Below are 15133 nucleotides of genomic sequence, written 5' to 3'. Positions count from 1 at the left end.
TAACAAATGGGAGAGGGGTGACAGCAAACGTGGGCATGGCCAAGTGGATTTGGTGTTGCATTGAGGCTCAGAAGATTTTGTTCTAACCTGAAAAAAAAAAGAGCCACAGACTCTATGAAGCCCATGAGGAACATTGTTACTGCTGGTTTATTTTACATGGAAGGTGCTTGGATACTATAATGATGGGTCACAGGACAAAACTTTTGGGTAGATTTCAAAACGGCCATATAGGTCAGAAAACTCAGCTTGTTTTGGCATATTTTCTCCTGAGCATTTGTCAGTCTTACACTAATCAAATGACCAGTGCTCTTGATCTTGGTATGTTGTCATACTTGTAAATTGGTCGTGTTCAGACACAGGGTGAGCATATGTAACATTATCCATTGTTTAGGGCACAGGGGGCAAATGTTTTGGTTTTGCATTAATTGGATGCTCACGGGCTGGGAGCATTTTAAATATGAGCCATACAGTTTTTTAAATATTTGTGTTTTTTTTTTGTAGGTAGCAAATGTTTGGCCAACAAAATATGGCTTGTTGTTTGAACGTGGCAGCTCTTCACATGAAGTCTCTCTGAGTCCACCCAGGTATGTAGTGGGAGTGACTGCTGAGTGTCTGTGTTAGGTGGTGTAATAAGTTGTCTAATCTTAAGCAGAGAGGTAAAATTTTAACCATTCTTTTCGTACAAGTGTCACTCTCTACCAAAGCAGTGATAAAATGTACCAGGATGTTGGGAAGTATTGAGTTCCCATTGCAAATAAATAATGCAAAAGTGAGATTTCAAATGTGAATGTGGAGAAAGTAGACACGTTTTTGGTTACAGTGCACAGGTTGGCCTGAACATGTAGACAAGGGGGATCCAGCAGATAGAGTGTACTTAGATTCCCAGAAAGCCTTTGACAAGGTATAACCAACCAGGCTCGGGTTCCCCAGAAACGAGGCTGCACCCCGAAGGCGAGTGCTATATTTGGTTTATTGAAAGTGTGTGACACCCGCGATGGGAGCCCTGGAGACGCCGCAGTCACCAGTGGGGGAAAACCCGACGCGTTGGAGCTTCGCTCGGGGAGAGGCTCTGTAACAGGCCTCCTAACACTAGCTGTTAAAGCTTCACTCATTAACATAAGATTGCCTAAAATTGCCTATGCATTCCTATCACTATCTCTTGTGGCCTACTGCCAGCGTAGCCTTGAAGTGTTGGCAAGCGTGCTTTGTTTGCGCTTGTTGCCATGGCAGGGTTAGTTGTTTTGCAGCTTTTCACCTTGCACAGACTGGTCTGTTTGGAATTCTCCTGAGGATTCACAGAGGGGTCGGACTGCACTCTTGACCGTTAGAATGTCTTCTCGCACCCTACACAAGGTCCTTCACCGAAGGCTCTTACGTAAATTAAGTTGCCACAGGACAAGAGGGAAGATCCTTTCAGGGATTGAGGACTGGTTAAAAGGCAGGAAAAAGAGGGTAGGAATAAATGGTAAATTTTCAGAATGGAGAGGAGTAACTACTGGCGTTCCCCAAGGGTCAGTCCTATTCAACTTATGCCGGACTCACACTCGCCACCCCCACTTAGGCTTCTGCACTCCATTAGATCATTTGGCAGTACAGAAAGTGTGGGTTAAACATTTCAGAGGGGTCAGGGCTGTTGGGGAGCTGGTCAGAAGGGCGTGGGGCTGGGTGGAATATCAAGAATTTGAAGGGAGAGGCTTGTAGAGTCACTGGTTTGAGCGCTGGGTGAGAATAACAGGTCAAAGTCCCCCTTTTTTTTTTCTTTTTTTGAATAGCTTCAGGGGAAGGCAGGGTAATATTCTGCCAGATCTTATTACCAAGGGGTTCTGTGAGCTCTTGCCCTTGGACAATGATGGTGGTAGGTTGGGAAATTCAGTTGGGGATAGAAGAAGAAGGGGAAGGCACCAGCTGCTCTGACTCCACGACACTGGGGGTAAGCTTGAGAACCCATTCCCTGACCTCTTATGTTCTTTCGTCCACCCACACAGCCAAGGATGGAGCAGAATTCTGCCCCAGTCTGCAAGCGTAGAGCAGGGTGGGTGAGCATCAGAGATACAAAAAAAAAAAATCGATTTTTAAAATTTTACTGAAATACATCTGTTTTTAAAATAATTCTATTTAAAATTGTTTGAAATTAACACCTTGTGCTTAAAGCCTAAACTTACTGCAGCCTATTAATGTCATTTATATTCAACTACAATTCCATATACAGGGAGTAGGTTTGCTGCTGAAGTTTTAAAGGAATTCAAACCGCTGAACTGGTAGAAAGCACTTAGGACCTAGAACCCAGAGTTTGCTGAAGTGCTAAACCAGCTTTTGATCATAGCTGCCTCTTCTGCAGATGTAGAACATCTTCTCTTTACATCTCACTTTATTTAACTAGTTCATTCAAATTAGAGACACCAATTAGGAGTTATAAAAACAGGGACATTTGTTTTCCTCTTCCAATCTCTGAGTAAAACTTTTGAAGGAATAAAGGGACTTCGAAGTTGCTCAGGCACTTTGAAGTACCGGTGGGTGAGCCGCGGCTGCATGCAAGCCGGCACTTCAAAGTTTAACACTTGGAAGATGCCGTGCGCGCGTGTGCGGGGGGGTAAGGGGGGGACGGTTTGCTTAATGAAGTGCTGCATATGCATCACAGCACTTCATTAATAATCTCCTGACACCCTACTTACCATCCTCCCTTCGAAGTAGGGAGTTAGCATAGGCAAGCCCTAGGAGCTCCAAAAATGGAGTTTAGAACTGTACTTTTGAGCGTGTATGCCAGCGCCTACAACCTAGTCCTACCTTGCACTGTGTAGACAAAAGCAATCACATACCAAATGTTTTCGATTTCAGATAAGATTTCAAACTGGCATGTTGATTGTGGTCAGCAGAGATCTCTTGGCTCCACAGTCTTTGTGTTTTCCCACATTTTTATTTGGTAACTTGTGTGAATTTCCTTAGTAATTTCAATTGGATATAATATTCTTCATTTCCTACTCTGAATGGCTAAGCATTGCTCTGTGCTGTTAAATAGCTGTGTCATTTCAGTGGCAGGAGACGTTTTCCAAGCTATGTAAGGGTATCGCTTTTTGGTGTTCTAAGCTACTCAGATAAAATGTACTAGATAAACGAAGCTTGGGCTTTTTACTGAGGTATTAGCTGAGCCATACAAACTGCAGTTAATGGAACATATACGTCACTCTCTGTTTTTGAGGAGCTGACTGTTAAAATTGCAGTGGGTGTTTGTGAGCCATCTGTTTAGATATTACAGATATAGCTTTCCATTTCCTTTCCAGAGAACCTTTGCCTACGATGTTCAGCATGCTACACCCTTTAGATGAGATAACACCTCTTGTGTGTAAGTCTGGAGGTAGGTTTAAAATGTGAAATCCATAAATAGTTATTCAGCTGCAATATTATCAAACACGACCTTGAATTTTTACCTCTCCCCTACATATAGTCTATGTATTGCAATATAATGAATTTTCAAATAATCGCCTTTTAAGACTTCAGAAATGCATTATTTTATCTGCTTTGTCTATTAGGATTTCATGTCTGCAGTGTTGTCCTAGCCAAGTTAATTCAGATAAGTAGGATTGCATGTCACTTAGCACTTGTCGATATGAATACTTAATTTGTAGCAAGCTGGGGTGTAAATCTACCCCCACACATGTAAACTGTTCACATGGTCTGTGCTGTTATGCAGTAAAAGATTGTGTGTGGACATTGCTGTAGATTTACAGCCCAGCTCATCGCACAGAAAGGGTACGTGTGGACAGAACCCATCATTGGTATGGTAGCTTCAGGGTATCTGAGGTTTCCAAAACAACGTCTATGGACGGATGTCATCTGAAATTTCAGTTTCCTAAAGCACCTGGGATTTGATGTGTGTCAGACTGGCTGATTTTTTCAAACACATCACTGCTGAGTTTCCATTTCTTCAGGGGCCCTAGGCATGTGCCCAAATCGTCCACACCCTTAGATGTTCCCAAACAGCCGTGCACTGAGAGTACAGACCCCCCGGGCAGCTTTGCAGGAATGTGTGTTGTGCCTGTTCCTTGCTTTGCCTGCATTCTGCAGAGGCTCCTTTCTGAAGCTGTGCCCTCTGACCAGAATTGCTGGTTTAAATGTGATCTAGTAAAGGGCTCTGAAATCCACTTGCAGACTGATTATATGCTGCAGATATTGTTCAGGAAATCAGTGTTAATTAAACAGAGGGAAGGCGGAAGGCCCTATTACTGTGGTGTACAGTACGTTCGCTACTTGCCACATGTGGCGAAAAGGACACTGCCTTGTGGCGAATGCGTGCACACCTAATTCATAAGCCGGAGCATGACCAATCTGTGGCTCTTGGGGCCATTTAACGTGGATCCTCCTGAGAGCCGCATGTGGGGAGGGCCATCTGCCTGCTCCAGGCACACTCCCCACTGCTAGGTGGGAGAAGCATGTGTCAGCTCTGGTGACTAGCTGGCATTGAATTAGAACAGGGAGGGAGGGCTGGTAGTGCCTGGCTCTGGGGTGGAGGCATTCAGTCAGAGCAGGCAAGAGCATTTATTTAGCTACCAATATTCTTATTATTTAATAAAATTTTGTATAATGTGGTGAATATGGAAAGATGACAACCACAAGTGTGGCGAGCTTTGAATCGTTGTTGGACACTGCTGCTCTAGTAAGAAGTTAGGATGCTGTTCAGTGGCATTGAGCGTGCTCAGGGGAAAGCAAGTCATAGGGCTGCCTGGTCACGGGGTGCCCAATATCAGCGCCTCCTACTGTTTTCAGAGTCTAGTAAGTTTTTTGGTGCCATGCTAGAGAAGGCGGGGCATTGGAGCTGTGGGGAGACATGGGGGTGGGCATTGCAGTGGAGGAGTAAAGGAAAAGGATGCAGGGTTGTAGTGAATAGAGTGGGGCACAGGTGGGTTGGGTTGGGAGGGAGGGAGAGAGGTTGGGTAGTCCCAGGCAGGAGGAGGTTGTGAGCATGGGGCAGGTGGGAGATCAGAAAAGTGGGGTCAGGCTTGCGTACAGCAAGCTGTGGCCTTTTCCGTCGGCTCTGGGTGCTTAGCTGTATGCTAATAACTGCCAGTAACTCCCCCCACAGGATGGGAATCTCTACAGGAAGTACCAAAGTTGCAACAGATATAGGACATGAATCATTAGTGTAGTGTAATTACCAACATTGTTATAGATAGGGATTAACCTGAGCACCTCTTCTCTAGCAGGTGTGTTTGGCTCTGCTCGAGTACAGTATGTTGCTGATTACACCCTGCGCATTGTCTTCCTCAATGAGGAGCCTTCCATTGTGATGACCTACGACACCATTCAGAGTTTGCATGCTGTCTGGGCCCTTCGTAGAGTAAAACCTGAGGTAAGAAGTGATTGCTGACTTGAAGCTGGAAGTGTGCGTGTGTGAGAGAGAGAATGCGTAGTATCTACTGTCCAGTGCACGTCGTGGATAGCATGAGACTGATCAAAACAGTGGAACTTCCCTTTGCAGTTCCTTTTTCAGCAATCAGTCCATTCCAGAATTCAGGATGCTCGGTTTACCTGATACTCATTAGCGTATACATGTCTTAGGCAATGGTGAGTGGGGCTGTCTGGATGCGCACTCACCAGCCACATTAGTGATGGGGGAGAAACTGTATTTTGTCCTTGTGCCCTGTTGGCTTGTTGCCCTGACAGTCTGCTGACTACATACATGTCAGACCTCTCAGCACTTTCAAACAGCTGCCATGACACAAAGAACTGGGTGCTGTTAAAAGTCAGGTGGAAAACCTGTGGGAAGACAAACAATAGGTGGAGGGATTCAGGGACTGCAGACCTTCTGCCTTCCTTCCTCCTCCTCCTCCTCCTCCATGTGCATCTCTCCAGCCACAGCAGAGGGTCCAGGGGGTTAGCAGTCAACTCTTGGGCTCCTTCCAGGGTGGGTCTAGAGGCCCTGTTGCACTTTTCTTGCTTCCTTTTCTTCCCTCTTTTGAAAAGCCAGCATAAGGAGCACTTGCCTACCCCTGCTGCTAACCTAGAGTCCTAGGGCTGGAAGAGACCCCAGGAGGTCATTGAGTCCAGCCCTGTGCCCAAAGCAAGATCAACCCTTCGCTTTCTCTCCCGGCTCCAAGCAGACATCCAAGGGAAAAGGCAGATTCTCTCACTGCCATTTTAAGGGGCTCTCACACGAAAGCTGCCTCCCTTATGGTGTAACTGAAACGACTCTGTCCCTGGAGAGCAACAGTACTGTATCTTCAGAATCTGCTGCCGTATTTCTGACTAGTGCAACAGCGTGGAGAAGTCTGGCAGCAAATGAGTCTGTGTCTGACATCCAGCTTGAGGTGTAGTGGCTCAGGAAGCAGCTGGTCCGTGACCCCAGGGCCCTCGGGCTGCTTTGAGCCACTCACGTTCCTTGTGACGTACAGAGTCTTTTGTCTCTTCCAGGAGCAGAACGCAGTCCTGAAGTTCTCTGAGCAGGTGGGGACGCCGCAGCATGTGGCCACCAGCAGCTCTTTGACTGCCCACCTCCGGAGTCTCTCGAAAGGAGACTCGCCTGTGGCTTCCCCCTTCCAGAACTACTCCTCTATCCACAGCCAGAGCAGGTCGGTGTCGTCACCCAGCGTGCACTCCCGCTCCCCTTCCATATCCAACATGGCCGCTCTGAGGTGGGTGCTCCGTGGAGTGCGTGAAACTAGTAGTGTAAAAGTGAGCATCTCTGATGCAGGGTGAGCAGTGGACTCTCTACAACATAAAATGTTACCTATCTACCAACCCCGGCCTGACACCTCTCATCGTAGTGTCCTAGTGCCTCAGAGTCTTCATGTGTCTTTTCACAATATCCCAGTGAGCGAGGGCGGTACCGTTATCCCCATTTTACAGCTGTGGGACCGCGGCAGAGGCAAATCAAGTGCCTTGTCCCTGGGCAAAAAGGTAGTCTGTGGTGTGGCTGGGAGCTGAGTGCAGGTCTCCTGAGTCCCAGTGCCACTGGGCTATCCATCCTCTCACCTGCAATGCCTGTAGCATATATTGGAATCCATGTGGCGTGCAGCCCAGAGGTATGGGGGAGAGGCACTCTGCTTGACTCCCGAACAATCCCTTTTCTGTTGATTTTTACAGCTGATTGCTGCCGTCATCCCTTCCACTCACTGTTCAGCTCTCTCTCGCTTTCTCCTCGTGTTCTGCCGATTAGCAAGTCTTATCTTTTAATTCTTGATATGTTTTTTTATCTTTACCATTGAGGTAAAATTGTCCCAAATTGTCAACCATTGTAAATAAAGATTCTGGCTTCAAGGGATAATTAAATGACTGAGTTTTCTCTGTGGAACAAGCAAAAAAGATGTGTGAGTTGACAATGCAGATCCTGCCGCTGAATTATGCACGAAACATAAGTGTATCTATTTTGGGTAGATTTGGCATCAGAATGCATTGTCCCTTGCATACTGTAGAAGGCTGAGTATGCTTCTGTTTTTTGTGATGTCACATGGTAGAATGTCTCCGGTTAACAGGGAGGGTTTTACAAAGCATTAAAACGAGAGCTGCCAGCAGATTTAAAGAAAATCATGACTAATTTTGCTGTTAATAGAATGTCATTTAAATATTTGTGGGTATTTTCTACATTTTCAAATATGTTGACTTCCTTTAGAACACAGAATACGAAGTGCTCAGTGCTCAGTTTATATTTTATAATATTTATATTACAAATCTTACACCATAAAAAACAAGAGACAGTAGTTTTCAGTTCACCTACTGTAAGTACTTAGTGCAAGCTCTTTGTTATGAAAGTTGAACTTACAAATGTAGAAAATGTGTAAAACCCCTTGCGTCCGAAAATAAAAAAAAGGGAAATTCTGGAGCCTGCAAGTGCACTCAGTCCTTTTTGCAGCTAGTTATTTAAACAAGTAAGTTTGGTTGCAGTTTGCAGGAAATAATGCTGCCTGCTTCTTGTTCACAATGTCACCTGAAAGTGAGAACCTGGCAGTGTTGTAGCTGGTGTTGCAAGAAATTTTTGTGCCAGATGTGCTAAAGATTTACATGACCCATTGTGCCTCAGCCACCATTCCAGAGGATGTGTCCATGCTGCCGTTGGGTTCTGCTTGATAGGGATCCAAAGCAGAGCAGACCAATGCATGTTCATTTTCATTATCTGAGTCAGAGACCATCAGCAGAATGCTGATTTTCATTTTTGGTGTTTTAGTTCTGTAGTTTCCTCATCAAAGTGTTGCTCTTTTAAGACTCCTGAAGGTGTGCGCCACACCTAGTCCCACTCCGATTATGGATGGCATTTCAGATTCGTAAACCCTGGGTTAAATGCTGTAGCTGTTTTTAGAAATTGCAGACAGGCACCCTTGGTACCTGAACGGTCCCGAACAAGGGCGTTTATTAGACCAAGGGAGGTCCCCTGCCACTGGCCCTCCAGCCTGCCTCCACCTCAATTCCTGCCCTGGCCCGTTCCCTTCCACAGCCAGCCCCTGCCTCGCTGCTGCCAGCCGTAGCCTCCTATCCCAGCCAGCGCCCCCGACAGCCAGCCCCTGCCTTGCTGCTGCCAGCTGTAGCCTCCGGTCCCAGCCAGTGCCCCCCAAAGCCAGCCTCTGCTTCTCTGGTGCCAGCAGCAGCCTCCTGCACCGGCCCCGGGTCTCCGCTGCTGCTGCCACCAGACCCAAGTGGAACTCTCTGGTCTACGAACATCTGTGGTCCTGCCAGACCACCCACGTTGCTGGATCAGAGAATCCCAGATTTTAGAGGTGCAGCCTGTACTTCCTTTGCCTTTTGTCAGCTCTGCTGAGAAAGCGTTCTGAAAGTGATCATGTGGTGGGGCCATCATCTGAGACTGCTATCATGTGAAATATAGGGCAGATTGCAGGTAGAACCGAACAGGAGATGTACCATTCTCTCCCAAGGAGTTCAGTCACAAATTTCATTAACACATTTTTTAACGTGCTTCAGTAGCATGGAAGCATGCCCTCTGGAGCAGCAACCGAAAAACGAGGGCGTGTATGAGTGTTTCGCATATCTGGAACTTAAATATCTTGCAGCGTCTACAAAAGTGCCAGGTGAACACCTGTTCTCACTTTCAGGTGACATTTTAAATTGGAAGCTGGCAGCATTATCTCCCATAAATGTAAACAAACTTGTTTGTCTTAGCAATTGGCTGAACAAGAAGTAGGACCAAAGCAGGACTTACAGGCTCTAAAGTCAACAAAACAAGCCAGCAAAAATGTAGCACTTTAAAGACTAACAAAATGATTTATTTGGTGATGAGCTTTCATGCGACAGACCCGCTTCATCAGATCAGTCTCATTTCCAAACGGCTAAATGGAGTGCCTTGCATGTTGAATAGTAACAGAGAGGTAGCCATGTTAGTCTGTACTCCAACAAAGCAAACCAGCAGAAATGTTGCACTTTAAAGACTAACGAAATGGTTTGTTTGCTGATGTTTTTGATGCAGTTATGTCACAAAATGCATTTCTGCATGTGTAAGTTACACTTGCCCAGTTCTGCTGCACACATGCTCGTGTGGCTAACGTTACGATCTGTTTTCAGTAATGGCCCCCCATCTCTGTTCGCAGCCGCTCTCATTCTCCTGCCTTAGGGGTGCACTCTTTCTCAGGAGTGCAGAGATTCAACTTCTCCAGTAACACCCAGTCGCCGCGGAGGCACAGTATTAGCCATTCGCCAAACAGCGTCTCCAGCGACTCCTTCCTTGCTCCAGAGACAGAGCCGATTGTTCCAGAGCTGTGCATAGATCACCTGTGGACAGAAACCGCCATGACTATGAGGTTTGTGGATCATATATGGGATTAAGTAGACCTGTGTTTCCACTGGAAAAGACTGAAAGTGCAGTTGTCCTCAGTAGAAACTTTCTGCAAGCCGCTGCCTCTTAAAATAGGTGTGTGTACTACTGAGGACACCACAGTGCTTCATAACAAAGGATAGCTTTTGTTGTTGGGTGAATGTTTCAAAAATGCCTAAGTCCCTCTGTCAAAAACTACTTCAGAGACTAAGGCTCAGTGAAGTCAGGCTCCAAGCCCAAGGTACATCTACACTTCAGTTAAAAACTGCAGGTGGCCTTTGTCAGCTGACTTAGCTTAAGGGATCATTTCATTGCAGTGTAGACATTCAAGGTCGGGCAGCGTCTGTACCATAGTTGATGTTACATTTGATCTCATGAGCTAAGCAGGGCTGAGTCTGATCGCTACTTGGGTATGAGACCTTCGAGTAACTGAGCGCTATGGAAGTGGTGTGGGTGGTTCACCACAAATATAATGCGCCATCCTGACTGGGTTATCACTCAGCAAGTAGAACTGGTGCTGTGGATCTGAGGTGTGACTGTCTCCTGCCAGAGGCCTGGTTTCAAAGCCCTGCTGCTGACAACTCATCCGAAGGAGTTGTGTTACCCGGGGTTGTGGCGTGTTAGCCCTCCCAGTTGGCAGTCTTGCCTCCCCACCAAATGGATGTTTTGTTAGTACCTGCTCCTAATTACAGTCTCTTGGCACCTTTTTATTACATTGCTGTCTCCAGTGTTACAGCACCACTCTGTATCGTCTGTGAATTTAATTAGAATGCTCCTTTTCTCCTAGATAGTCACTGAAGGTGCTAAATAAAGTAGCTAAAAATCACAGGACTCTAATGAGCAGCATTGAGTGCTGCTGATCCTGTACTTGGCAGAATATCCAGGGAGCTGCCCCTACTGTTGGTATCACAGCAGCTAATGCCAAGCAGTGTTCTCTCTAATTTTTTCCATCCATGGGCAGAATAAATTTTATGTGCACCCAGGCATGTGCAGATGCACACAGCTGGTAGAAACACACGCTGGTGGCTCTGGGTGCTCTGCTAATCAGCTGAGCGGCAGCTGAATTTCTCCTGGGTGGCCACCCAGGCACTCAGGTCACAGTGGACGCGGAAGCCAGGCCCTGGGCTGGAGCATTCTGCCTGTCTGTGTGCAGAGATCATGTGGTTCTAGAGGGTGAGAGCACACCTAGTGCAAGAGAGGCAGGGCAGGGCCAATTCCTGCTTGAGCAGAACCAGTCTGTGGATCCGATTTGCTTTGCCATCAGCGCCATTGAGGAGGGATGACGTTCATTGACAGTGTGTAGTGGTGCCCCCATGCCCTGTGGTGGCTGGAGCTTGATCCAGCCTTTGTGAGACAGACCAGCGCTGGTATCACGGGGACTCAGCTGCACGTCCACAAGGATACGGTGGCAGCAGCACTCACGTTCTCATAGGTACAAGCTTTGTAGAAAAGCAGCCTCGACAGGACAACTTTCTTCCCTTCGACATCAGCATGGCCATTTATTATTATTACTGTCCTGTAGTAAGTAATGTCCTTTAACCTGCCTGACTCCCAGTGCTACTGTAACTATTCAAATCACAGTACTAACGCTCTGGCTGTTCAGCCGTTGAAATCAGTGCTGATCGCTCCAGGGAGGACTTCATGCAGATAATGCAGGCTTCCAGTGGGGATAGGATATACTACCCAAAAGTAGAAACCTCAGTAGAGCAGCAGCAGTTGAGTTCAACAGGCTAAAACAAATCTGGCACGAAGGTTGGCTTGTAAAGCCTGGGTCCTCAGTGTTCAGAACTAGGGCATCTACAGGTTGTGATACTGGAGCCCTGATTCCTAGACTAATAACAGGCAGTGTGATGGGGAATCTCTGGCCATGCAGTGCACTGTTTGGCTGATGCTTTGCTGTGTCTCTCAGCTTGCTGGGCTTAATATGCTCTTCAGTAACGCTCCCCCTGATCCTAGCATCCAAGTGCTCTTCTGATCCCTGCCTCTCATTTCCATGTCGACAGAGAGAAGAATTCCCAAGCCTCAAAAGTGTTTATTACGACAGACCTGTGTGGTCAGAAGTTCTTGTGCTTTTTGGTGGAATCCCAACTGCAGCTGCGGTGAGCAAGTGTGGGTTGTTCTGGGTAGTTGTGAATTGCTGAATCGGTCTTGGAGCTATAAAAATCACTAGCTAGAGGTGGGATAGTATATACAGAATCCATAGCTAGTACAATCAGTTACATTAGCCTGGAGAATGTATGTCTCCATCACATGAATGTTTGTAGCCGTGGCAGACACAAGTGTGAGCTTTTAAATAAACCAAGAATTTAAAAAAAAAAAAAAATATTGCCAGAGGCATGCTTGCTTTTCCCACACTGTAACCTTGCTAGCATTCTGGGTAATTTAATATGGGTTATTATTTTGAATGACGTTAATTAGCAGCAGCAGAACACAGCATTGTTCATATTAGAGAGTCTGTAGAAATTGTGTTATGTTGTAACGAAACAAAACAGCAGAAATGTAGTACTTTAAAGACTAACAAAATGATTTATTCGGTGATGGGCTTTCGTGGAACAGACTCATATTGTGTTAAAAAAGGAGGGAAGGATATTGCTGTGAAAATAATTTGTTCCTATGTGTGTGTACTTACTGTATTAATATCCTCTCCCTCTTTCAGAACACCATGCAGGGAGAGTTTCTGATATCTAATGTTTTTGGTTGAATTTTTTTTTCCTCTCCAAAATGTTTAGTTGTGTGAAGTTTCAAGAAAGTAACGATAAGTCACAGTTGATCTTTGGTTCTGTCACCAATATCCAGGCAAAGGATGCCGCCCCTGTGGAGGTAAGTGCGTTTGTGTTAAATATAGACCCCTGCTGTAGTATGTTACTTTCAATGTCTAAATATAGTGTGTACTCAAATACAAGAAGTTTTAATACACTGTTTGATATTTGTAGAGCATTGACACATTGCTGGTTCTGGAAGGCAATGGAAACTTAGTGCTGTACACTGGAGTGGTTCGGGTACGTACCATTGAGTAATCAAGTCAAAATTCTTAGTATCCCAAAGTAAACACATTTGAAACTTCCTGTGTCACAGCAGGGCAATCGCTTTTGTGGACAAAGATCCACTTCGACATATGCATTCTTACGCATCTCTGTTCCTGTGCATCTGATGAAGTGGTTCTTTGCCCACAAAAGTTTATGCTCCAAAAATTCGGTTAGTCTGTAAGGTGCCACAGGACTTCTTGTTGTTTTTGTGGATACAGACTAACACGGCAACCCCTCTGATACTTGTCAAACAAGGCAATTAAGAACATAAGAACATACATACTGGGTCAGACCAAAGGTCCATCTAGCCCAGTATCCTGTCTGCTGACAGTAGACAATGCCAGGTGCCCCAGAGGAGGTGAAGCTTCTGTTTCCCGCATCATGTCAGATATAGTTGATATGTCTTAATCAGTTATGGCACTTAGTGCTTTAGGTCATTTTAGGAAACCTCTGTCACCAATTGCTTGAGGAGGGAAATAGGCTTGGGTATTATATGAAAGAGCAGGACTTGCTCTGTGTTTTCCTTGTGCAGTGCTGGAAGTGCTACTCTTGAGTCATTGGCACCTTGGAACAATTTGAAAAGCATGAGCTCTGGCGAAGATGTTGCTTTATGTGAGGTTTTCATGTTCAGCATTTTAGTTAAGAACAAGGAGAATCTAAAAAATATGAGAAATAAGCAGTTCTCCAAGCTAAAAGCTTTCAGTCTGTCTCCTGAAGTGTCACTGGGCTTCGCGTGTCTCCATTTGTATATTCTTTTCAATATTTTTACAGTTTAAATAGGGTTAGCTCTTTTAAGTTATGTAGATAGATACACTATGCTTTTTCCTTTGTTTGGAGACTGTGAGCCAGATTTTTCTAGATACTTTTATACGGTTTAAAAGTAGACTTTTGAAATTGAAACTGCCATAACTAAGTTGACTTAAACCTGCAGCAGTGATGCAAGGGTGTGGAAATGTATAGAAGTAGTACTGGCAAGCACTGTAATGCATCAGAGCTTGGGAAAAAGCATTAAAATGGGACAGCTTTAGATCATCTCTTGAACTTTCAATTTTGCTGTAGACCCAATTTTCTTAACATGTTTCTTTGACAGATTAATAATTGCTGCTGCTGTTGTCATTGATCTGAATGTGTGCATGCTGGAGGAGTCCACATGCTCCAACTAACTGTTATTTTTCATAAACAGGTAGGGAAGGTTTTTATTCCTGGGTTGCCAGCACCTTCATTGACAATGTCGAATCAAATGCCTCGGCCAAGCACCCCTCTAGACAGCCTCAGTACTCCTTCCAAGCCTTTGAACAAGTACCTGGGGCCCTTGGAGGAGGTAAGAGAAGGGAAAAGTTTAACCTGTTTTCAAAGGCTGGGATGTTGCTGAGCATCCGTGCTCTTTGCTGTTGGAATAGGCCCTATTACTTGCTTTTGGGTGTAGCTTATTCTGTGCACCTCCCCACCCCATCCAGTGTAACAAATCATGTATGGGTAATCCGATCTAATTTGCCACCTAGGTGATACCTTATGTTAGATGGTCCCTTATGCCATGGATCTCAGCGGTATACAGGTTACTTCCAATGCCAAAGGACTAGTTACCAATCCCAGGTCAATTGCACTGTAGGTCTGAGGCAAACATTAATGCTTAGAGCCAATTCTATAGTAAACTATGTAAAGATTTTGTTAAATAGGAAAAGGGCTTTAGAGAGTTGTTTAGAAGGTAAAGAGAGAGAGTCAAATTCAAAAGCTAGCAGAAACCTCTGTAATCAGCAAGCAGTATCTGCCTTCAGCCAGACTGAGCAGCTGGGGAATCTCTTACTGATGCGTGGAAGCTCTTTTCCCTGCAGAGCCCAAGCAGCACGGAGATAGTTTGTTTTGTTTCTTTATTTCTTTTAATCCCCTTCCTTCCGTGTGCTCTGCGCTGCAAATGCTGCTGATGGGAGGAGCCTGTTCACATGACTTTTGCTCTATTCTTTGGCAGGAGGGAGAATAACAAATTTCTTTTACCCTCTTTAACATCCCTCAATAGGCCACTGAGTGTGGATGGACCTGGCCTGCTGTGACGGCTGTAACACCGTCTTTTGAAGATCAGCTCCTCACCCTAATTAATGTCTCTCTCCTGTCTGAGGATTTACAGTCATAGATGCTCAGAGTACACCCACTCAAATATTACCCTACGCCCAAGGATCAGCAGCCTTTCCAAGGCGGAGTAACAAAATGTGTCTTTTTTCCTCTATGTACTGTCCCAGTGCTGGTGAGGCTTTCAAAGTCCCTAATAGTCCTAAATACAACAGCTTCATTCCTAAATAATGATGCAGACCTTTACTGCTTCGGTGGTTGGTAGCATTAGTTGGTCTTTGTTAATCCACAG

At 45.5% G+C, this 15133-nt stretch overlaps 1 protein-coding gene across 3 annotated transcripts in view; it reads left to right on the top strand.

Annotated features, from left to right (window-relative positions):
* ANAPC1 (anaphase promoting complex subunit 1) overlaps positions 1 to 15133 on the top strand; it is a 75180-nt gene that overhangs the window by 10729 nt on the left and 49318 nt on the right. For 2 of the 3 annotated variants that reach the window (XM_074989224.1, XM_074989226.1), the window contains exons 6-14: positions 502 to 584; positions 3279 to 3352; positions 5196 to 5344; positions 6406 to 6626; positions 9528 to 9737; positions 11755 to 11850; positions 12481 to 12571; positions 12685 to 12750; positions 13961 to 14098. In XM_074989224.1, the coding sequence (XP_074845325.1) occupies positions 502 to 584; positions 3279 to 3352; positions 5196 to 5344; positions 6406 to 6626; positions 9528 to 9737; positions 11755 to 11850; positions 12481 to 12571; positions 12685 to 12750; positions 13961 to 14098 (1128 nt within the window). The remainder of the gene's footprint in view (positions 1 to 501; positions 585 to 3278; positions 3353 to 5195; positions 5345 to 6405; positions 6627 to 9527; positions 9738 to 11754; positions 11851 to 12480; positions 12572 to 12684; positions 12751 to 13960; positions 14099 to 15133) is intronic. The other variant, XM_074989225.1, reaches the window with a different exon arrangement.

Source organism: Carettochelys insculpta, chromosome 3, assembly GCF_033958435.1.
Source record: "Carettochelys insculpta isolate YL-2023 chromosome 3, ASM3395843v1, whole genome shotgun sequence".
Taxonomy (NCBI): Eukaryota; Metazoa; Chordata; order Testudines; family Carettochelyidae; genus Carettochelys; species Carettochelys insculpta.
Note: the sequence above shows the minus strand (reverse complement) of the source record. Positions and strands in the feature narration are given on the sequence as shown.